The 26,529-nt window shown below is 42.4% G+C and overlaps 1 protein-coding gene across 4 annotated transcripts in view; it reads left to right on the top strand.

Annotated features, from left to right (window-relative positions):
• ELOVL5 (ELOVL fatty acid elongase 5) overlaps nt 1-26,529 on the top strand; it is a 74,947-nt gene that overhangs the window by 23,743 nt on the left and 24,675 nt on the right. For 3 of the 4 annotated variants that reach the window (XM_058734269.1, XM_058734268.1, XM_058734267.1), the window contains one exon: nt 24,001-24,066. In XM_058734269.1, coding sequence (XP_058590252.1) covers nt 24,009-24,066 — 58 coding nt within the window. In that variant the 5' untranslated portion in view covers nt 24,001-24,008. Of the gene's footprint in view, nt 1-24,000; nt 24,067-24,541; nt 24,661-26,529 lie in introns of those variants that run through there. The other variant, XM_058734270.1, reaches the window with a different exon arrangement.

Here is a 26,529-nt window from a genome sequence, read left to right as displayed (position 1 = left end):
TTCAGCTTGAAGTACCCATCAACACTTGGCCTCCTGGGCCTTCCACCTTGTAAAACCCTTCATAACCTGGTCACATACCACCTGTGTGTAGGCTTCCCCTGTGTCCTGTTTAGAAGCAGTCTACTTCACAAATATATAGGGGGCTGTCACATGTTTCAAAGTGCTTTAACTCGTTGCTGACTTGATCTTCTAGTGAAGGCGGAGTGTTGTCACCTGCATGTCAATTATTCAAGCTGCTTGATCAAGTTGAGGTAAAATCTGAAACATTCCTCAGGCCCGCCCAGTATTGTAGTTCTTCCCACAGTATGGCAGCCTGTTTATCCCTCCACCGCTTGGTATTTAGAATACCCTTCCCTCATTCCTTGTCCTGCCCACACCTACTAATCCTGTGTCAGGTCAAGCCATTGCTCTGGGTTCTCTTCATGTCCCAACACCAGATCTCTCTCTCTCTTCTTACCACAGCCCTCACCTCTTTGGCTCTCCTCTTACTGGTTGCTTTTGTGGTGTTGACTTTCCATGTATATGTAATCCCAGTTATGGTAGATAATTACAGACTCTTTCAAAGTTTTCTCCATCCAAAAGAGTACCTGTAAATAGTTGGCATGTGCAAGTATTTACACATGGCTTCTAGTCCTAATAAATTCCTACAAGTGATAGATAAGATATGGGCACTTCAAAAAATCAGCATTTGGATATAAATATCATACATTTGGCTTGTGACATGGTAATGGGTAGCCTAGAATTTGTGTTTCAGATGATTAATGCCCAAATGATTCTACTTGCTGTTTCTTTCCATAAATTATTTTGTGCTGGGATAGAACATCTAAACATGTGAGAAGTTGGTCAGTAGTAAATTGAGTGGGAAACAAATGGAATTTTGGAAGAGAAGTTGGAAACTGACCTTCCTGAAAGAACTTAACTATGGGATAGGATTTTCACATTAGAAAGTAGACCTGGAGGGTAGGGCAAAATTGGGAGACTTTAACACAGTGCTCTCCTGCCTTTATTCAGGCTGTGTGGAATAGGGTTATCCGTGTCTGACAAAATCCTTGTCTTCAGGTGGATTTGTGCTCCCAGCCATTGAAGAGAGGTAGGATGTTACTTATGCAACATCCCCATGGGCCTGTTCTTTCATATGTCAAACCTATGCAAATACTTTTATTTTCTTTGTAGATAAATTTTGATTATTATTATTAAGAGGGAGAGTTTACATGAGCAGGGGTGGAGCAGAGAGAGAGACAGACAGACAGAGAGAATCCCAAGCAGGCTCTAGGCTCCTACCTGTCAGCACAGAGCCCAACAGGGGACTCAAACTCACGAACTGTGAGATTACGACCTGAGTGGAAGTCAGACACTCACCCGACTGAGCCACCTAGGTTCCTCCCCCACTCATGCTCTGCCTCTCTCTCTCTCTCAAAAATAAACAAACATTAAAAAAAAAAAAAAAATTAAAGAGCTCAAGTTGTAGAAGCAGGCGGCCAGGGTTTGAATCCCATAAACCAGGCACAGGCTCAGTGGTAGTGTGCAGTAACTTCTAGTGTGTAAGCCTCCATTTTCTTTTCTGTAAAGTGAGGAAATAACCCTTTACAGGGTTACTGAGAAAATTAAATAGTGCATGTGAAATGTGTGATATGATGCTTAGCAGTACTAAGTGTTCAGTGTTAGTTACAATTATGATTATCATTGTTGTGTTTTCTATTTTTAATGATGTTACCATCCCCAAGCCAGGGACTCTCTAAAGGAAGAATATTATGGTTTCATAATGAAATCCTCTTAACTCATTAGTGAGGCATTACAATCTAGAATGATGGGAGATTTGTTTGATGCTGGAACAAATTAGGCCAGAGTTAATGCCATTTCATCCTATTAGACCTTGGATAGCTTATCCTAGGGCCTGCCTGACATTTTGCTGATCAAGTTTTCCTCTCATTGTGACTTAATTCTTGGATTGTGTGCCTCTTGTCGTCATGAGGATTTTTGTGACCCAAGTAGCAGGTGGTTCATTTCTAAATTGAAGCCGTTGGGTCTTATGCCACTTATTTATTCTGGATGTGGTGACTGAGCTAAAAAGTGTGGGCAAGAGAGAGGACTCTTTGGGGTTTTTCATTTGCATCCTGTGAAATGTGTATGAAATTCTCTGTGAGCAAGTCAAAATATTTTTCTAATTGCCTAATCAGTTCCTCCCTCATGGATTGAGAAAAATCAGGCTGTTTCATGATACTTTATTGACAACACTAGTAATGACATAAACTGAATTCGGCTGTTTCTGCTACTGATTAGCAAAAAATGACCTATCTTCTGCAAAATGTTATGTACACAGTTAAAAAACCCAACTGGTAGTCTTCTTACTTTGAGTTATTAAATTCATGAAACATTTGGGTGGGTTTTTTTGCTTCTTTTTAACATTTGCTTATTTTAAAGCTACTTTAATGACCCTCTCTTACTAGAATCAAATTTACTGTTGTTTTATAGGGCTCCTTTGTGGTTGGGTTATAGGTAAAATTTTTAAAAAGAATAGTCCATGTGCCTAGACAAAATAGAAACTCAACAAATGCTTTATCCTTTTTTGTTAATTTTTTTTTTTTTTTTTTGAAATTTACATCCAAATTAGTTAGCATATAGTGCAACAATGATTTCAGGAATAGATTCCTTAGTGCCCCTTACCCCATTTAGCCCATCCCCCTTCCCACAACCCCTCCAGTAACCCTCAGTTTGTTCTCCATATTTATGTCTCTTCTGTTTTGTCCCCCTCCATGTTTTTATATTTTTGTTTACCTTCCCTTATGTTCATCTGTTTTGTCTCTTAAAGTCCTCATATGAGTGAAGTCATATGATTTTTGTCTTTCTCTAATTTCACTTAGCATAATACCCTCTAGTTCCATCCATGTAGTTACAAATGGCAAGATTTCATTCTTTTTGATTGCCAAGTAATACTCCATTGGATGTGTGTGTGTGTGTGTGTGTGTGTGTGTGTGTGTATACACCACATCTTCTTTATCCATTCATCCATCGATGGACATTTGGGCTCTTTCCATACTTTGGCTATTGTGGATAGTGCTGCTATAAACATGGGGGTGCATGTGTCCCTTCGAAACAGCACACCTGTATCCCTTGGATAAATACCTAGTAGTGCAATTGGTGGGTCGTAAGGTAGTTCTATTTTTAGTTTTTTGAGGAACCTCCATACTGTTTCCCAGAGTGGCTACACCAGCTTGCATTCCCATAACTATGCTTTTTAAAATCCATGCTTGTTGTAGCTAAAGTTTAGCATGCAGAAATGTTCATTGCAGTGTTATTTTAAAAGAGTAAAACTTAGGGGTGCCTGGGTGGCTCAGTGGGTTAAACATCTGACTCTTGATTTCAGCTCAGATCGTGATCTCATGGTTTGCGAGTTTAAGCCCTGAGTCCCATGTTGGGCTCTAGGTTTACAGCATAGAGCCTGCTTGGGATATCTTGTCTCCCTCTCTCTCCCCCTCCCCTGGTGGGGGGAGCACAGGCACATTCTCTCTTTGTTTCTCGCTCTCTCTTGCTCTCTCACAAAAATGAACAGACTTAAAAAAAAAAAAAAAAAAAGGTTGGGGACCACCTGGGTGGTTCAGTTCATTAAGCAGCCAAATCTTGACTTTAGCTCAGGTCATGATCTCATGGATGATGAGTTTGAGCCCCATGTCGGGCTCTGGGCTCACAATGCAGAGCCTGCTTGGGATTCTCTCTCTCTGCCCCTCTCCCCACTTGTGTGCACTCTCTCTCTCTCTCAAAATAAATAAACGTTAGAAAAAAAGAATAGTAAAAATTGAAAACAGATTAAATGACTAATAATAGAGGAATAATTAAAGCATTTATAGAAGTCTTGTTCCAGAACTCAAATTAGGTTCCTGAGGAAAATGATTGCTACAGTGTTGAAATGCAAGATTATATAAGTATGGGCTTTTTTATTTTCTACTTATTTAAAAAAAATTTTTTTTAATGTTTATTTTGAGAGAGAGTGTGCCAGCAGGGGAGGGGCAGAGAGAGAGAGAGAGGGAGAGAGAGAGAGAGAAAGAATCCTAAGGAGGCTCCCTGGCAGCACAGAGCCTGACACAGGGCTGGAACCCACTAACTGTGAGATCATGACCTGAGCCGAAATCAAGAGGCAGATCCTTAACCGACTGAACCACCCAGACACCCCTAGAATGGGCTTTCTTAAAGTACAGAAAAAAGTAGAAGAAATAGATTCGTATTTTAAATATTTATATGTACATTATAGAATATTAGCATAGCTCCTTGCTAAATGTTTTACATGAATCATCTCATCTGAAAGTATGATTTTTATTCCTAGTTGAAGGGAATATCCCAGATGAGACTGAGGCTTTCAGAAGTTAACTTGTGCACCATCACTCTAATAAATGGTAGAAGGGAAATATGGATTCTGCTACATTCTTCGTTGCTTTTACTTTTTTTTTTTAATTTTTTAATGTTTATTTTTGAGAGAGAGGGAGAGACTGTGTGAACAGGGGAAGGCAGAAAGTGAGGGAGACACAGAATCTGAAGCAGGCTCCATGCTCTGAGCTGTCAGCACAGAGCCTGATGCGGGGCTTGAACTCACGAACTGCGAGATCATGACCTGAGCTGAAGTCAGATGCTTAACTAACTGAGCCACCCAGGTGCCCCTGTTTTTACTTTAAAATGATACAAAACAAACAAACAAACAAAAAACCCTTTGCTTTTCCAAATTTCCTGCAGTAAATATCTCTTTTTTTTTTTTATTGTAACATTGGAGGGGCAGTAGGTGTGGTAGTTAAGAGAGCAGGCCCTGGCGTTGGGCTGGATAAGTGGCTCAGCTACTCTCTGCCTCAGTGTACTTATCTGTGCAAAGGGGATGTGTGAAAGAGTGATAGGAGAATTAAGTGAAATCATCCTTGGAAATTTATAGCAGAAAAACTACTGACTCATTGTAGGGACTGAGTATTAGTTGCTGTTACAATCATTATGATCCTCAAAGAAATGGATTTGAAAATAAAAAAATCACTTGAAATGGTGGGCTGGTTAGGTTCTCAGTGGTTATTAGCTTCGCATGGAGAGATGTTAATGTGATAGGAGAGTGGCTTGAGAAGCCACCTGGTAGCACTGATTAGCAGACCATTTAGTAAAGGGAAATAGCAGCTTGCTAAAGAATTCAGCCTTGAGAAGTGTGTTGTAATTCACGTAGTAACATAGCGGGCTTAATGTCGTTTTTTTGGACAAGGGTGCGTGAATCCCTAAATAAAGGTATGGCGTAGGTCCCAGCATAAGCTTGAACTTCTTGTACTTAACGTCATGAACTCAGTGCACAGCTCATCTTCTAAATGTCTTCCCTGGAAGAGAACATGTCAGTGTAGTGAATTTTCAGTAATTTGCACCCCAGTAATTCAACAGGCACATCTGAAACTGTATCATCGATCTGTGATTAACTAGACTAGTAGTAGAGCAGTACATTTCTAGATGGCCAGAACTTTCCCTGCTCCTTTCTTCCAGCCTGCTTGCCCCAGTGCTCCCTGACTCCTTTGAGTAGCAGCACCCCATCCAGGGTGCAGAGTGGGAAGCCAGAGCTTGGACTCCTTCTTCTCCCTCACTTGGCCCGCCCCTGGACATCTCTTCCCTCTGGCACCTGCATTCCCTCCCTGACATGGCCTTAGAGAGTCTTCTGTCCATGGCAGTAGTCTTCTAAGTGATGTGACCTTCATCTCCCCTTCTTTACAGCCTCCTGCACACCCCCACTCCTGCTGTCCCTCCCCAGCTTAAAACACTAGAGCCATTACCTGCTCTCCAGCATTTTTCACCCCTCTCCCCTCTATCCCATCCTCCACTGGCAAGCCTTAACCCAAGCATTACTCTCTGAAGCCTCACCTGACCCACTTGTCCCTACGTAAAATTGTTCTTTTTTTACTCTCCCATTTCCCCCTGTACATCCTTTGTCAAGGCACCTCTGTCACTTTATTACAGTTATTTATCACTTCTCTCTCCCTTGCTAGACTCTGACCTCTCTGGAGGCAGAGTTATTGTCCTGTGGATTTCTCTGTCGTGATGCATTCAGTGTATGTTTGATGGATGTTTGCTGCTGATAATAACAGAGCTGCGATGAATTGAGGGACTGTGCATTGTGCCAGGTGTTTTATATAATCTCATTTAATTCTCCCAACAACCCCATGAGGTATAAGCATTATTTTGCACATGTTTATAGATCAGGAAACTGAGGTCTATACAAGGTAGCAGCTTTCCAAGCCTTTTATGTTACAGTGTTGTGTCAGAGCACAGGATTATAATTCAGTTTATAAATATTACAGATTATATTTTCTTACAGAAATATTGAGACTCTGTAGTCCTACAGGTGCCATTTCACTATCAGTTAGGTGATGTAGGGCCGATCTGGAGATCTATCAACCGCTTACAGCTAGGGTTCTTAATTTGGCGACAGGGGGTCCCCTAGGATTTAGAAGACTCTAAATGGTAGTTTTATCATTTGGAGAGAGAGAGGAGGTCTCTTTTGCTTTAGTCAAATTTTTACAATTGGTGTGGGATCCCCAAAAGGTTAATAACTACTGATATAGCATTATTTCTATAGAAAATAGAATTTTACAAAGACCAGAAGATTAGTTTACAAGTTAACATCTGGAACATAGCCTTTTCTTTCACCAAGATTATGTGTTTTGATAACTTAGATGAATAAAAATGACTCACCTCAGATATCAGGTGTTTTGTTGTTGTTTTTTTTTTTTTTTAAGTATTTGTTTTTGGAGAACCTGGGTGGCTCAGTCAGTTAAGTGTCCCGACTCTTGATTTCAGCTCAGGTCATGATCTTGTGGTGGAATCGAGCCCCGTTTCAGGCTCTGCGCTGGGTGTGATATCTGCTTAACATTCTCTCTCTCCCTCCTCTCCCTTTGCCTCTCCCCTGCTCTCGCTGTCTCTCTCTCAAAAAAAAAAAAAAAAAGCCCTAATGAGAATTACTGTTTTACAGTGTCTAAAGAAAACTAAGCTACCTAGGTGCCTTGTTAGATCTTAAATGGCAAGTTACCTCTCTGGTATGGACTGAATGTGTGTATCCCTCCCCACCAAATTCATACGTTGAAGTTTTAACACCACCCCCCAGCCTGTCACCCCATCCCTACCCCCAGTGATTTGGTATTTGGAGGTGAGGCCTTTGGGAGGTAATTAGGGTTAGGGGAGGTCATGAGGATGCCCATGATAGGATTAGTACCCTTCTAAGAAGAGACCAGAGTGCTGTGTCCCCCACTTTGTGAGGAGACTGTTGGAAGGTGCCTGGCTGTCTGCAAGCCAGGAGGAGAGCACTCAACAGGAACTTTATCTGCTGGCACCTTATTTTGGATGTCTCAGCCTCCAGAACTGTGAGAAATAAATGGCCGTTACTGAAACCACCCGTCTGTGGGATTTTATTATAGCAGCCTGAGCTAGAACCCTCTCCCTTCCCTTCTCCTAGATGGTGCCCTGTATTGTTCTTGTCTGTGAAAAAAAATCACTGGAAAAAACCATAGTACATTTGTAAACATGTCACTGCTTCTGTAGTCACATTAATTTTCAAGTAACTGTTTTCCTTTGATTCTTCATAGGAAAATGTGATAGCTTTTCCAGATCAAAGCAGGATATTAAGTATCATTTTATATGTATCGCCCCCTCCCACCACCACCACTAACTAAATGTTCTTGCCTTTCAGAGATGGGGGGGCTGTTGAGCTGTTTTGCTGATTTGTGCTAAATTTGTGTTTTGAAGTGAACTGACAAACATGGATTCCAAAGCTAGATTTCTGAGCTTATGGGAAAGGACTGTGTTCTCTTGTCTCTACCACCTACCGTAATCCTGTAAACATATCTAGTATTCAGTAAAGGCACGTTGTTAAACAATGATATATGCCATTCTGCAACCTAAATTCTTTGCCTAAAATTTTCACCTGATTGACATCTCCCAGAAAGAATTTTTGATAAGCTCTGTGCACAAATAGGTGTTTGTTTTTTCCTCCTTAACTATGTTCTTAATTTTCATTTAGGGACTTGTTAGTGTCTCTCTCTTGGTGTTCTGGCTGTAGGTGAGCACCTAATTGACTCCATGTTAATTTGATCGCTGGCTTCCCTTTTTTTCATTTTGTTACAGCAAAAAATGGCTTTTATGACAGCTCAGAGTTGAATATTGGTACTTGGGGAGAATTGAAATGAAGGGGAAGTCTTGTTATTAACCAGTCAGAATATCCAGTTACGTTAATATGACTTGCTAAAATGCTTGCATTTCCACTAAAATGTAATCACCTTAGGGCCCAATTCTCAGCACTTCATCTTTAATGGTTGTCAAGGGGGGTGTTAAACACAGTGGTGCACCTGTTGAAAGTAGCACTTGGTGAAAAGAAGCAAAGCATTGCTAGGAAGAGATGGAGATTTGTCAGAGAATTTCCAGAGAGCTGCAGAAGAGGTCATCTCAGCCTTTTCTGGAAAGCTGTCCTCCGGAGAGCCTCTACGGATCACACGTGTGACCACTGCGTGCAGCTCACCCCACCGAAGCGCAAAAGCATATCACAAAGGACTCCTTCATGTTATAAAAGTGCTTCTTTACCACTTTCCTTCTCAGTGCATTGACACGAAAATGACCCAAAAGGTAGACAAAACCACAGTTTTGATCTTTCATAGTGCAATAAACCTTTTATTAATATCTTTCATTATCATAAAACATCTAGAATCTGACAGCTCACAGCGATTGCTTTCTAAAGTTTTCTGCATTCCATTTATGAGGATGGAAAGTTGCAAGGAAACGACAGGTTGCAGGAACTTATTTAAACTATAGAGGCATAGTGTATTTACAGGTTTATCCCAATTCTCCATGCCTGCTCATCTGCAGTCCAATAAAACGGGATTCGGCATTCATCATTCAGACTCTGAAACACTCAGATCACAAAATGCCTCAGAATTGTGAGAGATTAAATTTTATTTAGGAAGATTTTATTAGTTTTTGGTTGTTGTTTAAGCTCGACACCCACCGTGGGGCTTGAACTCATGACCCTGAGATCAAGGGTCACATGCTGTACTTGCTGAGCCAGCTGAGTACCCCTAGGTAGATTTTATTTGATATATTTAGTCATTTTCTTATGCTATGAATACTGGCCCATGTAAGCTCTATGATCCCTCGAAGTGAATCAGAACATGAGGCTGATCCAAAAAGTATTCCCGGGGCACCTGGGTGGCTCAGTCAGTTGAATGTCCTGATTTGGGCCCAGGTCATGATCTTGGGGTTCGTGAGTTGGAGCCCCGCATCGACCTCCCTGCTGTCAGCCTGTCAGCACAGAACCTACTTCGGATCCTCTCTCCACCACCCCCCGCCCCTCCCCCATTTGCACTCTCCCAAAAAATAAGTAAAATATTTTTTAAAAAAAGTATTCCCCATTGCCTGGGTAGTCTGGATATAAATAAGCATTTACTGAGAAGTTCTGTTAGACTGTGAAAATAAAACTTAAGGTAAAATACCAGTATTTAGGTCAAGGGTTAATCTTTCATAAATGGAATCATATTTCACACAGTTCTTTCCCAGCACAAACCTTCCTTTACTATTAACAGATGTCAGAAGGTCAGAGCCGTGTGTCATTGGATTGGGGAGGGGTTGTAGGGAATGGTGTTTTGAGTTTTTTTTTTTTTTTTTTAATCACAAAGCTTAGTCTTATTTATTGGTTTGTTTTCCTCACTTTTGTGGATCTTTCTTTTTTTAATTAAACTTTTTATTTTGAGATTATTCTAGATCCCCAAGCAGCTGTAAGAAATAATGAAAGATCCCAAGTACCCTTTTCCCAGTTTCCCTGCGGAACTGTAGTCTCGTGTCACAAGCAGGATACTGACATTGTCACAGTCAATATACAGACTTCTAGCCACATCTGCTTGTCTCCTGCCTTTGCACCATCTCTAACCCCAGGCAGCCGCTCATCTCTTCTTCACCTCTGTAAGTTTGTCATTTCAAAATTATCATGTACATGGATTGGCATTTTTCACTCAGCATAATTCTCTGGAACTTCATCTAGGTTGTTAATGTGTATCACTAGAGTGCTTTTTTTTTTTTTTTTTTTTTTACTGCTGAGTAATGTTCATGGTATGATTTTTTCCAGTTTGGGGCTATTATGAATAAAGCTGTGACCAGGTATAGGTTTTTGTGTGAACATAGGTTTTCATTTCTCTAAATACCTGGTAATCTAGAAATGGGCTTGAGATATAGAAAGGTTTGTGGTTTTTATTTTCATAGGGGACATTTCAAAATATATTTTGCAGGTCATGAGCTGACAAAATTATAGTTTTAAAATATACTTAAAACAAAATCAACTGCAGGGTGATCTGCAAAGAGCCCAAGATGTGAATATAGTAATCAACTCTTCTCAGTGTGCCTGGGACTTTCCTGGGTCTTTTTTCCCCACTTACTTTGTATCTCAGGAAACCCTGGAATTCCAATAAACAGGACAGTAGGCCACCCCTAGTTATAAAACCTACAGAGAGGCAACTGGGTGGCCCCATCAGTTGGACATCCGACTTCGGCTCAGGTCATGATCTCACGGTTTGTGAGTTTGAGCCCAGCGTCAGGCTTTGTGCTGACAGCTTGGAGCCTGGAGCCTGCTTCATATTCTGTGTCTCCCTCTCTCTCTGTCCCTCCTCTGCTCACGTTCTCTCTCTCCCTCCCTCAGTCTCCCCCTCCCCACCCCGCCCCACTCTCAAAAATAAGTAAAGGTTAAAAAAAATTTTTTTTAAACCTGCAGATAAGTAAATGACTGTTGTTTGACCAAGTTACCTAAACTCTGAACTTTTAGTTTCCTCATCTAAAAAATAAGGATAATTCCTTACTGAGTCTTTGAAAAGCTGGGTATGCAGTTAATCAAAAAAAGTTAGCTTCCTTGTCTGTTAAGCCTCAGGCTAGTAACAAAAGTATTATGTTGTTTTCATAACCCAATTCTATACTTTAGATAACAAACCTTTTCATTTTCTTAGCAGTGCCAACTCAATCAGGATGAGGGGAGCATTTATTCTTAAGGGCTGTCCTGACAGTTGGTGCCTTGATCATGTGTCAATAAGCAACAGGAATGCTAACAAGGGAGAAAGGAGAGTAGATGTGGAAGAACCTCCCCTCCCAACCCCACTGACCTGTTAGTTTCTAAGCGTTGCTTGCATCTGTTGCTGAGTAACAAATTATTGTGAAGTTTAACAGCTGAAGCCAGCAATCCTTTGTCTCCCTCAGTCTGTGGGGTTCAGGAATCCCACAGAGGCTTAGCCCAGTGGTTCTGGCTCAGGGTGTTTCAAGCAGCTAAAGGTGTGCTGCCCCCGTCTGAAGCCCCCTGGGGCCAGAGGTCTGCTGCCAGACTCACTCAGGTGGTCATCAGCAGAGGGCCTCAGTTCTTGCCATGCTGGCCTCCCCCATAGGACTGCTCACAGCATGTAGCTGGCTCTTTCCAGGGCTAGTGATCTGAAAAAGAGAGAAACACAGGGACTGACAATTATGGAAGTTATGGTGATTTTAAAAGCCTAATCCAAGAAGGGTCATGCCATCCCTTTTGCTGTTTTCTGTTGGTCGTGCACAGAACCCTTGTTCACTGTGGGAGTGGATTGTTTGGGGGTGGACATCTTAAAGGCCGCCCTTTCACAGATACCACATTCACTGTAAGGAACCTTGACCATCTAAATTTGTTTTTTTTTTAACATTCATTTATTGTTTTATTGTTGAGAGACAGAGACAGAGTACGAGCAGGGGAGGGGCAGAGAAAGACACAAAATCCAAAGCAGGCTCCAGGCTCTGAGCTGTCAGCACAGAGCATGACATGGGGCTTGAACCCACAAACCGTAAGATCATGGCCTGAGCCGAAGTCGGATACTTTACCAACTCAGGCACCCAGGAACCTTGACCATCTAATCCAGATAATGAAACCAGTAAGAAATGGCTCTGTTTCGGGGCACCTGGGTGGCTCAGTTGGTTAAGTGTCTGACTTCAGCTCAGGTCATGATCTTGCAGTTTGTGAGTTCAAGCCCCGCATCAGGCTCTGTGCTGACAGCTCAGAGCCTGGAGCCTGCTTTGGGTTCTGTGTCTCCCTCACTCTCTGCCCCTCCACCATTCACGCTCTGTCTCTCTCTCTCTCTCAAAAATAAACAAACACTTAAAAAAAAAAAAAAAAGAAAGAAAGAAAGAAAAGGCTCAGTTTAGGACTGATGGTAACAGGGTCCAAGCCAGAGCCTACATACCAGCCAGTGTCTACATTCTAACGGTTGCCCACTTCGTCTCCTTCCAAGGAAGACACACAATTGGCTGTGGCCAAGTAAGTATGTACCATGATTTCTGGTGGTGGCACCCATTCAGTGGCATCCCACATTGCCTAGTCCAATCCAGTTAAACAAGTAGTTACTCAATTCCTTCTGTGTGCCAAGAACACCTGCTGGGGATTGTAGGGAGTGAGAGAGAAGTTTGCTGCCCTCATGGAGCTTTACATACTTGGCCACCACTGATGCCTGGTTCAGGAGGTGGTGATAGGCATTAGGGCTCTTTCTTACTGACAGACATTCCAGAATGGGGAAAGAGAATTTAGAGTGATTTAATGCATGCTGGTTATATGTGATGTGTACTGTGTAACACAGTGTTTGAAAGATAAGAGAACTGATTTCTAACTTAATGGAGTTTTATTTCAGCTTGAGAGATGAGTTGAAATGATTTTTTGTTGTTGTGTTTTTCTGGTGGGTGGAGTTAGAGCAAACCGGGAATTGTAACAAAATTTGTTACAATGAAAAATAGTTTGTCCTTGAGACCACAGTCCTTGTCTAGACTCTGTTGGTGTAATGCAATATATGGATACTGTCTGGGTGACAGAAGTTGAAGAACTACAGGGGATTTACTAGCGTTCACAAGCCCAATTGAGATATATATAGATATAGATATATATATATACATATATATATCTATATCTATATATATCTATATATATCTATATATATATAAAACAGTGGTTCCCAAAGAAGGCTGTTCGTCTTAATTACCTCAGTAACTTTTCAAAAAGACAAATTTCTCAGTCTCTAGACTATTGAATCAGAATTTCTAAGAGTGGGTGCCAGACATTTCTAGGGGTGGGACCATAGCGTTGTATTTTTTAAAGCTCCTAGGTGATTCTCAGATGCACACGAATTTGAGAACTCTGATAAGAAACTCTAAAAGGCAAGAAGGTATTCATTCACTCATTCATTCATGGTTTCAACCAGTAATCAGCCATCTGTTGGGCATTGATCCAGGAGGCTCTTTGGAGATAACAAATGGGAACATCAGAAGGTTGCCCTTGAAGAGCTTAACGCTTAATTAGGATTGTGAACAAATGAACAGATAATTACAGTATAACTGATAATCACATCATTTAAAATATAAGCCTATAATTTTATCACTGATTGAGATATAGTGGAAGTGGTGGTGGGCACATGAAAAGGAGGCAAGGAGGATTTTGCTGCTCTCTTTTCCATCATCTTCCCATCTAGGGAAGATGTCTGGGGCCTCTGTTACTAAGCACCATAGGTGAGGTTTTTTAACTTGATGATGTTGTTTAAAAGAAAGTTAATCGGGGTGCCTGGGTGGCTCAGTCAGTTAAGTGTCCCACTCACGAGTTCGAGCCCCACTTTTGGCTCTGTGCTGACAGCACAGAGCCTACTTGGGATTCTCTCTCTGACACTCCCCTGCACTTGTTCTTGTAAATGTGTGTTCTCTCTCTCTCTCTGTCTCTCAAAAATAAATAAATTTTTGAAAAAAACAAAAGTTAATTATCTCATGGATATGAACTCAGACAATCTTTATACATATTGTCACCATCCTTTTAATAAGCATATGAAAATGCTTCTGTGAAAGTTTACATGGGCTGTGTTAAGAGCAATAGATCATAGGGTAGGAAAACTGGCTTCACATTTTGTCTCCACCCAAGCCCTGTGACCTTTGTCAACTCAGCTACCTCCCCAGTTGTAATAAATGAATAAATTCATAGGGCATCTTCCACATGCTAGTTGCTGGGAATACAAAAAAGGCGTCTCAGATACAGACGGCCTTTCACTCTGTACTGAAGATGGTATGAACTCCGATCTTCTCTTCCACTCACAGAGGAGTCTATGACAACGTCCCCTTTACATTCCGGAGAGATTTACCTAGAGTCTCTTAAAAATCTCCATATTCATAAGTGTCATTATGGCATGTGATCCGTCCAAAATATAGAATATCAGAGCTGTGAGCAGTGGATATGAGCATGTTTCGTTGCCCATGACCTTTGTGGGGAACTCCGATTATGACTTAGCAAAACTTTCATAAATGCTGAGTGTGAACTTGGCCAATGCCAAAGGCTTTTGTAATGATGATAATAACATATATGCAACATGTATTGTGTGCCATGCACTCACTATTCCAAGTATTTGACATGTATTGATTTATTTAATCGTATGAGGAATGTACTGTAATTATATTTATTTTACAAAGGCATGCGTGAAAGGGTGAGTCCCTTGCCCAAGCTCACATGGCTAGTAAATGGTGGAGCAGGGATTTGAACCCAGGTTGTGTGACTCCAGAGCATGTGCTCCTAACCACTGCTTCCCCAAAATGATTGACTCACACCATCTAGTACTATGCGTTTCAAGAAGATAGGGTCACGTCTGTATTGGTCACTGTTGCTTCAGTGTGCTGTGTGGCACATGGTAGGCATTTGTTAACTCAGATGACTGGTAGAGTGAAGAGCAGTCCTGTGAGAATTTTTGGGAGTGCAGAAATAAAACCAGTCACGGGGTTGACCCAATCCCTGCACTTGATCTTTTTTGCCTTGGTCTCTCACTTGCAGCCTTATGGGGATTAATTATTTATTGTCAGCAAGACCGTGAGAGCAGAATTCTGAGCCATCTGCAGCCATCTGGCCTTCATCCACCTGCAAGGAGTATTCTCTGTGTACATTAGCATGGTCTTTTTCCCAATGACCGTGTGCTTCACCCAAGTAGAAGTCATCACCAGTTCTTAATTTTGGTGTTAAGTGAGGATGAAGTTGTCATCTTTAAGGTAATAGAATTCTACAAGAGTAATTTTTTTTTCCAGTGAACCCCTCTCCAAACACTTGTTGGGTAAATGGGTTGGTTTGTGGAGCCCTTTCCTCCCCCTCCTGAGAACTGGGGGTGGGGGGGGAGGGGGAGGAGGAACTTTGAACTTGGTGGCACAGTCTTTTCTTTAGCTATAGATAAGAATTCCCCTAGAGAAAAGTTGGAAGGTTATGTTACTCTCCCTCTTCACACTGCTGAAAAATGTATCTACATCTGAATTCTCAGATTGAGTATATTTTTGTATTGCCTTCCAAAATTAGAAAAACCCATCTCTCTCTCTGAAGAAATTCCTTCTGCTGTTTAAGGGTGTGTGTGTTAATCATTGTGGTATTTTGTTATTGTTTGTTTCACACCTTATGAGGAGAACATCTCTGTCAGAGCTCCACATCCCTAGCACGGAAGAGCTCTTCTCTGGGGAACACCTTCTACAACTAGGACTTAGTCCGTGTTTTAGGAAGCTGTTATTGTGGGTTAGTGTGTGCCACTGCTTGATGCTGTCTTCCCTCTGTTTTATTTTGTAATAGAAGGTTTATCTCCTCATTTAGGTATCACCAATAGATAATCATTGCACACATAGAACAAACTGGCGTACTTGCCCTTTGAGGGATGTGGGCTTTACCTGAGTAAGTGCAGAGTATGTTCCGTAATACCTGGAAACATAAGTATCCAAGTTGAAGTTTGCAGTTTGCTAAATGAGTTGTCAAGACAGCAAAGCTGTAAGAGGTCAATGGGAGAGCCTTTGTAACACCTGATCTGGGCCTTAGAGAGGGGTTGGAAGTGAAGACCAGGGAGAGCAGAGAGAAAGACCCATAGATGATTGATTGACTGGAGGGCAAAGCCACCAGAGTGACTCTGCTCCTTTGGAAGACTGTCCCTCTCCCACAGTGGCGAAAATAGTACCTCTTAAGTAACTGGTGGCAATCAAGGATGGGGAGATGGGCACTTCTCTTTTAACCTGTCTGATCTTACCCATGTACTAAGGAAACCTGATTATTGCAATATTTAAAATCCACCCCTCCCCAAATTAAACATACCAGAATGAAGCTGTTCAGCTTTCTTTTAGCCATGTGGCTAACCTGAAGCAGTCCTTTGTAGTGCATATCAGCGCCCGAATTTGGCAGTTATTTATCTGAAGCTCCAAATAGAACTGTGTTTTCTGTACATGTATGATAAGACACATGCTTGTGTCAGAGCGTTAACAAGAGTTTCATATTTTATTTTATTTTTTTTTTTTTTTTTCAACTTTTTTTTTTAATTTACTTTTGGGACAGAGAGAGACAGAGCATGAACGGGGGAGGGGCAGAGAGAGAGGGAGACACAGAATCGGAAACAGGCTCCAGGCTCCGAGCCATCAGCCCAGAGCCTGACGCGGGGCTCGAACTCACAGACCGCGAGATCGTGACCTGGCTGAAGTCGGACGCTTAACCGACTGCGCCACCCAGGCGCCCCAAGAGTTTCATATTTTATATTTTAATGTTAACATTTCTGAGCAAGGTATGGCTCATGTTCCTCCTCTCATTCTGGACCTGATTTTCTCCAACCTAGAGAAACCTTTTTACGTTCAGGAAACAGTGTTGTGACTACCAAATTAAAGCACTATTTGATTTTTCGTGTTATTGGCAGCCAACCTGAAGAATGTTCCCATGCCTGCTTAATGCAAGTTGACTGTTAAAGAGATGAATGGGTAGAAGAAAAAACGGAGGGAAATTTCATCCTGAACCCTTACAGCTCATCAGCTCCAATGACTCATTTTTAGATGAACTGTGACAATTCAAAAAATAAATACAACAGGATATGATGGAAGTTATGCTAAACAGTAGTTAAACGTCTGCAGTAAACACATTTTTAAGCCAAAAACAATGTGACTCGAATGATACCACAGGAAAAGGAGTTTTCACAGCAAGCTGCCTGCTACCATTGCCTTAGCAGCAAGAAAAGCCAAGACTTGACTCTGAAGATTTTTCCTGCTGTGAGTTTAGGAAATTAACTTTCTTTACTATCATCATTTTTTAAAAAATCTTGTCTTTTAAGACCAATTTGCCCTAAGATCTTAGTACTTTACAGTTGGTGATCAGCCTTCCCGCTTCCTCCTGCTCCAGAGGTAAACAGCCAACATGATTCATGTTTGCATTCTCTCTCTTTTCTTTTTTTTTTTTTTTTAACATTGATTTATTTTTCAGAGACAGAGCACGAGCAGGGGAGAGGCAGAGAGAGGGAGACACAGAATCTGAAGCAGGCTCCAGGCTCCAAGCTGTTAGCACAGAGCCCAGCACAGGGCTCGAACTCACAAGCTGTGAGACCATGACCTGAGCCGAAGTTAGCTGCCTAACCAACCAAGCCACCCAGGCGCCCCAGCCTTTGCATTCTTATCAAAACCAAAAGCTCATCTTGAGAACTGTGATGGAAGCAACTTTCTACACTGTTTCTCATTTACCCCAGCACCCTTTTGTTGTCACACACACCTCCATTCTGTCACATTTTGTTGCCCCTCTTGGGACCAAATAGAGAGAGGGGCACACTGATTTGCTTAAAGCTTATTTTGATGTCTTTTTTTTTTTTTTTTTTTCCCAAACAGGCCTCTAGCAAATTCTTTGATAATAGATCAAAGAGAACACTAATGCTTATTTAAACTCATGCAGGTGATTCACCTGGGCATAACCCCCTCATGGAGGGAGCTGACAGGTGGATTTTCCACATAAGCAAGGCTCTCTTTGGAGGATGCCGTTTTTGCCCTTTTTTTTTGTTCTGCTTTCGTCAGTACGTCCAGGTTTCTGCATTTTGTGCAGTGGTAGTTCCGATGTTTTCTCTTACATTCAGGCCTGAGGCTCACCTCAGTCCTAAAACTCTTAGTATATGTGGCAGAAACTTGCACCAGGACACAGAGTTAATACTTGATTCAGATGCAGGTATGCTAAACTCTCTCACACCCTCTTATAATCTAGTAATTTATGGAAAGTGACCAGCCTTGATTAATCAGTTTCCTTAGTGAGATCCTTACAGTGAGGCACAGTTATAGTACAGTTGCATTGTTACCAAAGACATTCCAGAATTTGATAGTAGGAAGTGGCTTTCAACTCAGGGTGTCTTTTGGAAAATGTGCATAAAAGAGGAATAATTTAAAATCTAATTTACCTGCCTCTGTTTCCTACCCTTATCCCATTTTTATTGTCCTTATTTTCTGTGTGTGGCCTATGAACTGGTGAACACTTTGAATACTGTTTAGATTGGAATTTATTTTTAACAGATCCTGTTCCTCCCTATCGTGACCTGTAATTCTGGGAAGCCTTGTAGTTTGAGTGGGCATCAGAGACTTAGGGTTACAGAGGATGGGGAAGCGATGCTTGGCTTGATTTCAGTATGATCCGGTTCCTGAGAGGTGCTGACCATGCCCTTTTCCTGTCTATGTGGGGAACCAGCCAGACCAAAGAATGGCTTATTCTTTTGCTTCATTTAGGACCCAAGCTCCTCTTCCATGGGCCCAGTGCCTGGGCTTGGCCCCTGGTAGTACAATTGTACGGAACAGCTGTGTTCCCACTTGGCCCAGCTTGCCCAAGCTGCTGGTAGGATGATTCAGGTTATTGAGAAGTGATGTCTCTGGCCCGTGGGTGGCTTGGATGACAGGGGACAAGCCACAGACCTGGCAGTACGTTTGGATGTCTTGTGCAAAGTGGGTCATGCCATTCCCAGGATTCCAGATCACTAGCAAAGTGTCAGGGGTTTTGCAGGGCCCTTTGCCCCCCCTGTTCCTTTAGAAAAGTGCAAGACTGTCGAGGTGGGCCCACAGGCCACTCAGCAAGTGCCCAATTCACCCAGCAGGGTGCACCAGCCCAGCCTGGCAGTGAAGAATTCATTTGCTGAGACCTTTTGTACTGTTCCCGTGGCACAGCAGATAGGCTCAGCAAGGGAGATGAGGAGAAAAAGGGCATGGTGCTGGCAGGCAGGCTGCAGCCAGGAGGATGAGGGGACGGTGGCAGCAAGAGCAATTAAGGTTTGGCATCTTCTGTTCTCCGCCTTTGGGGCACATGCTCTCTGCAAGTTGTGCCATGTGGTTGCTTTCTGTGGACCAGCACTGAGTGAGCTCCGGGTGCCAGGCGTGGAGTGGGGGACAGAAGGCCTCCTTCACTGCTGTCATCCACTACCCCTGGCCTAGCTTGGGGCCTCTGAGCATGCCAGGCACCCGCTGGCCTTGGAGCCATTGCATCCTCCTGTCACTCTAACTGGAATGCCCTGTGCTTTGATGCTCTGTCCACCCGGGTGCCTGCCTGCTCTCTTGTCACTTTCTCTAACTACATTTTCCAAAGGAGTTCGTGCTCCATGGTCCTACCACCTTTCCCCTGCTATATGATGTTCTTGCTGATAGTCACTCTACATAACAGATTATCTGTACATGTGTATGCGTGTGTGTGTGTGTGTGTGTGTGTGTATTTCTCCGTCAGCCTGGAATTCTGTGTTGTTCCCTGCTCCATCCCTCAGGGCCTTCATGCCCGGCATGTAGTAGGCGCTTGGTAAGTGGATGGTGTGGGTGAGAAAAGTAACTATATGGTGCCGGGGGATGCTGGATGCGTGGTTGGCTGGACAGAACCGGAGCTTACGCTGAGTCAACAATGAAAGTAAACCTTGGGCGACTGTCTCTTGGTAACCTGTGAAAATAACAAACAACCGTGTCTACGGTATGTGTCCGGCTGTGGGCGTGGTGGGGGAGAGTTTGGGGGAAACATTTAACGCGTCAAGAGTCCAGCCCAGAATTGGGCCTGTGGTTCACAGTCAGGACTCTGCTGCCTGAGGACCTGTGTGCCAGGCGCCTCCTCTGCCCTTCCTTTCTCCCCCTTCACTGTAGACGTTTCAGGAGTAATGCACCACTCTCTTGTTACTCTCCATGTGTGTCCTTTCAGAGAGGTTTGGCTGGCTGCTTCATATGTTCCTAAATTTGACTGGGAGAAGTTCTGCCAACCTAAGACAAGAATTCCCAAGCTAAGAAGAAATGCAGTCTAAGAACAGATGTGCTGTTTGTGAGAAAATCACCTCTTGTGTGTGCTTTTTTAAGGATGTTTCATCTTAGAAAGACAGAAGAGTGCTCCTGTGCCTGCCAGCTTCTGAGGGGTTTCTGTGCAGCATGGGTTTAGCCTGGGATTACTCAGGACAGATGGCTTGTGACAGAATTCTTTAATATCTCCAAATACTAAATTTCACAGTTTCTTCTGGTAACCTGCTGCTGGCTTCCATATTCTTGGACTGAAACTTTGCCTTATGTTTAGTCAAGCTGCTTTTCTGTTGCTGTGACAGTAGCCTGGATTGTCACATTGAACTATGTGCTAGGCATTGGTCTTAGGACGATAGGTCATTCTACCATTTTCTCCAAGACCACTGATGTCCCCACCCCACCCCCAACCCCCTACCCCCTACCCCCTGCCAACCCCTTCCCACGGATCTGTTTCCAATCGTTTTTAACATTTTTTCCTTCTTCCTTCTTATGTTGTTCTTGTATCCTTATGTTAAAAAAGGGTGGGGTGTGCCTGGGTGGCTCAGTGTCCGACTTTGGCTCAGGTCATGATCTTGCAGTCCATGAGTTCAAGCCCCACATCAGGCTCTGTGCTGACAGCTTGGAGCCTGGATCCTGCTTCAGATTCTGTGTCTCCTTCTCTCTCTGCCCCTCTCCCACTCATGCTCTGTCTCTCTCTCTCTCTCTCTCTCTCTCTCTCTCTCTCTCTCAAAAAATAAACATTAAAAAAGAAAAAGTGGTTACAGCCCCTCTGAAAGTCCTCTTGGTTAAAATTTAGAATTATTCCCTTACTGCTTTTGTCAGGTAGTTTCCTAATGTTAGATCCCAGAATACTGTTACTTGAGTGTTATCTTCATGGCTTGCTATTAAGTATGCAACTTGTTTTAGTATGCATTATTCTAACATCTACTCATTTGCTACATGAGTTTTGGTCTTGGTTTATAGCATCTGGCTTCTTCCTGCACCACGAATGTCTAGTTTGTTCTGGGTGTCTAGGTATGCTCCTTTGTGTCTGTTCCTATCCCTCGTACATAGTAAGTGCTTGATAATTTGTGTATCTGATTAGTACGTTCATTTTAGCCTTGTCTTCCCTGTTCAGACCCTCATACTGACCAGCTCCTCTCTCATGTGATGTTATCAACGTACCCACCTTCCATTGCTGTCCCCATAGGGGGTGTTAGGACTTGAAGGGGACATTGTGGGTGGGTTTCATGATGACTGGGGGCTCACTGATAGTATTGAGTACACAGGGATCAGGGATGGAAGGCCAGCAGTGCCCCTCCTGAGAAGTGCCAATGGCCACAGATGGTTGGCAGTATTCATTATGGAGTTGAACCTATTGCAGACATAAGTAGGAGACCTTTATTGAGGGCTCACTGCATGCCTGGCACTGCTCTCAAGGTCTTACGTATATTAAGTCATTTGATTTTCTTAACCTTTGAGGCAATTACTTTACATTTCCCCCCATTTTATAGATAGGAGGTTAAATAACTTGTCCAAAGTCACATTGCTAATAGGTGGAAAAATGGATTTCAAACCCAAGCTGTGTGATGAAGAGCCCAGCACTGGGCCACCTAATCACCTGCTAACCTGTTATGCCTCTGTACCTGCTCTCAGCCCCTTTGTGTTTAATACCTGAGTTTTATATGTGTAATGAGCTCCATTATAAGCTATATACCCATTAAGTAATAGCCGGATCTAGATTTCAAACTGTTGTGGAAGAGGTGGGTTTGTCCCCAGTGGGCAGCTTATCCATCAGTAATTCATCCAGTAGTCATGGTGTTCACCATCTCGTTCCTCCTTGTGCTTGTTTGCTCTGATCAGAGGCAAAGGGGACGGTCCACGATCCATCACAGTTGAAGCTAACTGTATTAGAGTGATTTTGATTACACAAAAACATGATGTTTGTCTTCTAAAACTTACGTATTTTAGATGATTTCCAGTAGATGATGAAAAATAATTGGATATGGTTAATTTATTTTTTAACTGCAGGACTTTTAATAGATAAAGCAATTATTTGTTTTTGAGAGAGAGAGAGAGAGAGAGAGAGAGAGAGAGAGAGAGCGCGCACAAGCGGGGGAGGGGCAGAGAGAGAGGGAGACACAGAATCCCAAGCAGGCTCCAGGCTCTGAGCTGTCAGCACAGAGCCCATGTGGAGCTCGAACTCATGAACTGTGAGATCATGACGTGAGCTGAAGTTGGATACTTGGCTGAAGGAGCCACCCAGCCACCCCTCTCAAGATTTTTTAGAATTATCTATTCCCCAAAGAGATTCCGTCTGGGAGAGGAAGATGACTCAGGACCAGAATGGTCTTAGGAATATAGTATGTTAAAAAGCTGTCTAATTTCTGAGTTTCAGAAGGGACCTAGTACTGTGATTGTGTACTTATTAAGGGACCTAATTGTTGACACTCCGACATGTGGGAGTTGGTGGCTTCATGGTTTCCAGCCATGGGTTGAGATTCAGTATGTTCCCTGCTCACCCTCATCCCCACCCTGGGGGGCAGGACAGATGTCAGAACAGAACCTGGTAACTACTACTTTCTAAGTGTTCTTGCTGGTTCCACCTGTCTCTTTCTCACTCCCGGCTGGATTCTCTGTCTCACTGCCAGCTGGACTGACTCAGTTGTAACTACTAGAGTCCATGGATAAATCGTCAAAGAATATGTATACTTCAGTGCCATAAGCCAAAGAATAGAAGTATCATTAAGTTATTGACAGCTTACTTAGTTAATAAAACCAATTTTGCCTTTGCCCTTTGCAGGTAAAATATTTGTGGTTATTTCTGTAAGAGTAGTGACCAGGAAAATTGAAAATGTATGCCTTCTAACTTTAATGTAGAAAATCTAGTCAATATACATGTGAAAAGATGCTTAGCTATACTATAAATGGAAATCTTAAATGGAGGGGTTGGAGGGAGCTATAAAGTCTTAGAAGATGAAGGTAGATGTGTAACTACTGGTAGGAGACCGTATCTCCAAGATGTTTCAAGTGAAGGCACGCAGGTAGTATGTACTCCCCTTGATATAACATTGTTTTCCATGTAATTTTTTTTTACTGTGACCTCCACAGCAAGAGTATATTTTATATTACAACAGAGTACATAGTACTTATGCATCATCATACTAATGTAATACAGTAACACTGAAGACAGGAAAATATTCGTTCTCACTAGGGGCAAAGCAGTCTTGGTTATTATTTCTATTATTACTAATAAAATTATTAATGCTAAGGTGACCTGTCATCTATTAACGGATTGAAATCCACAATTGTAAAAACACCCATTTGGCATCACTCCTTTTGTGCTCAGAAGAGAAAAATCTCTAGATGTATGTCCAAGAAAAGTTACCATTAGGTTCCTTTGAAAAGTGGGGCTTTGGGATTGTGGTTGGAGCAAAGCGATGAAATTTTTTTTACCGTCTCTTTTCATTTTTAATATTTGAATTTTTTATCATGGACATGAAGTATTTTTAAATAGTAATTGATGCAAATAGCAAATCTCTGTACTGTGGCCTTCCTTTCCTAACATGGCTCTTCCCATCTTGGCTACAGTCTTTCCTCAAGCTTTGGTTCTTGCCCAGATGGGATTGTCTCCCGTCTGCCACCTTTTTCAGCCCAGTTCCACTTTTCTCCCCACTGAGATTCCAGCTTCACGGGAAGCATTTTTATGGAACTGCGAAAAGAAGTTCAGAAAACTGGCACTTCATTTATAACGTGAATTCACGAGATTCTGTCTTTACTTTTGATTTCCAAATTAGACCTAGCACACAAGTTACTTTGGGAATTCAAAAAAAAAAAAAAAAGTTTGAACATAACCTTGTCCATAGCACATCTTTGAAAAGAATTTGTTCTTGTTCTTTTATGAAAAAAACACTGTATAAAAAGCATTTTGAGTAGAGATTAATCGATGTCTGTTTTTCTTAATAGGTTTTAAAATGGAAAATTTTGATGCATCACTTAGTACCTATTTCAAGGCATTGCTAGGCCCCCGAGGTAAGGTGGTTTTTGGTTTTGCTCCCCTCCCTTTAGAGACACTTATAAATATTGCATGAAGAGATTCTAGAAAACATTAGCGTCTTCTGTGATAAGACCAGTGCTTTGTCCTGGATAACAAGGGGCTTGGAGAAGTCCTGTGACACTCTTGAAGCAGTGCAGTGTCCCCTGTGACACAGCTGCTGTGACCCTCTGGTGACATTAGCTGGAGATCATATTGTGCTGGAAAGCTTGTAGCCTGAGAATGCTGCACATTTCACCATTATTGGTGCTGGGTTTTCCTCAGTTCTGAGTATCCAGCTGAAACTGGTTTCCAAAATGCACTGCTGTGGTGGTTTAAAACTCTTCCCCTTTTATAATTTTCAGGGCTTGTTGTCCTTTCACGTTGTGTCACATCAGTGGGTAAATAGATACACCTGATCTCACTTTTTATGCTTAATCGTTTTGTTTCCTTTTAGGAAGTAAATCGGCTCCATGTTGCTTTTTTTGAATGTCATCTGTCATGTCTCTTGATGTGTCTATAAAGAAGGAACTTTATAGGTTTACAGAAAGAGTCATTAAAAAACTGCAAGAAGCTTTTAAACAAATGAAAAGGTTGTCAGTTTCATTTACGATTTTTAAAGTACAAAAGAAAACAAAAGAAACTGCATTTCTTAGTATGGTAGAGTTAAAACATGAGGGTGTGGAGAAACAGTCTAATTGATAAGACCTCTTTGGAGGGTAGTTGTGTCTTCCATTGAAATCAAAAAGCACATGCCTTTCGACTTTGCTATTTGACTCCTAAGGCTTGATCCTATAGCTAATCTTGATCATTATTGCAAAGATGTGAATAAGGATACTCCTTTATAGCATTGCTTGTAAAGACTGGAAATAATCTACATGCCCATCAGTAGGGGAACTGATTCAGTAAGTTAGCGTACAGCCAAATGAGCAAAACTAAATTAGATCATTTTTTTATGTGTTCTTGGGTTGAGATAATGCCTTATTTCAGCTTCATAGAACAAAAAAAGTCCAACTTTAAATGGCTGAAACAGTAACAAAAATGATCCGTTTACATTATCAAGATTGAGCAACTCCTGAGTTATTTCAGGGACCCAGCACACTTGTTCTTGTCATTTTCTACTTCACATTCTCAGTATATCAGCAGTTCTGCCCTTGGAAAAATCCTTCCACCTTTCATGGTTACTGGATGACCACAGCAGCTCCAGGCAGCACCTACGGAGGAGGAGGGAAAAATCTGTTCATTTGCATGCCTTTAAGAAGGAAACTCTTCACCAGGGCCTTTCGCCCAGCTGTCATCTCCTCAAAGCTCAGTGGCCACAATTGCTTCACATGCCGTTGTCTGAACAAGTCACCAGAGAGTGGGCAAGGACTGCCATGGTTGGCTAGATCCCTAAAGATTTACTGCCTGGGGGCACCGTTGGGGCAGCCAGCCGCTCTGGCAGCACTTGGCAGTATGGATGGAGGCTGGATACTTGCAGATATGGCCTTACAAGATTTTAAAAGCAAGGTGTAAAAAAATAAAATAAGATGTAAGATAGAACATCAAATAAAAGGAAATGAGAGGGTTTTGTGTGTACATTTATTGTGTTTGTGATATGTATGTACACACAAGCATATGTAACTGTATAATGTTAGTTGCTGTGTGGGAACTTGCTTTCTCACAGTTGACAACCAGGGCCTAGAGCTGAGAACAAAAGGTGCTACGAATCTCCTCCTTAAGTTCACTGTGGCCAGCCACCTCCCTGAAGGACTTCTAAGAACTACCAGTTCAGCAGAACTGTGGTAACCCCCTCTACCACCTTAGCATAAGTATCGGGGAGAGGGTGGAGGGCATCTCCTCTTAAGCCAAGAGAGGAGCACTACAGAGAAACCCAGGGAGAATTTAGAATGTCTCTAAGAAAGGAGACTGACAGTCCATTCCCCAAATGGATGGGTGCTTTTCCTGCAAGATCAAGAGAAAAAGCATTGGAGAATGTAGCAAGATGGTCCAGTCAGGAGGTCCAAGAAGGAACAGAGACTTTCCCCACTAGATGCTGCTTCTCTGAAGCTGCAGAAGGCAAAAACTGCATGCGCCTCTGAGCTCCAGAGTGAGTGGCCTTAGAGGGTAGATCAGATTGAGGAGCAATAGGTTTTGGGGGCTCATCAAAGTAGCATGCAGATGGGAACATGATGCGGAAGTGGCTTCCTGGGAGTCAGCCACAGGCAGAAGTTGACTCTTGCAGGGGACAGGTTAACGCCTAGGGGGTCTGGCTGCCAGAGAGTTTCTCCCCATCCAAGGAGAGGGCTGTCAGATTGCTGCTGGCAGCTCTGTGGAACTAATCTTCCTCCTCTCTGCCTAGGAAAAGGGTGGGGGAAGGGAGATCTGTCCTGCACATGTAGCGCCCCCTCCCCTGCCCCGAATCAGTGTAGGTCTTCCCTCTCAAGCTTCTGCTGCTCACATGGTTCCTTAAATAGTCACTT

Source organism: Neofelis nebulosa, chromosome 6 (assembly GCF_028018385.1).
Source record: "Neofelis nebulosa isolate mNeoNeb1 chromosome 6, mNeoNeb1.pri, whole genome shotgun sequence".
NCBI lineage: Eukaryota > Metazoa > Chordata > Mammalia > Carnivora > Felidae > Neofelis > Neofelis nebulosa.
Note: the sequence above shows the minus strand (reverse complement) of the source record. Positions and strands in the feature narration are given on the sequence as shown.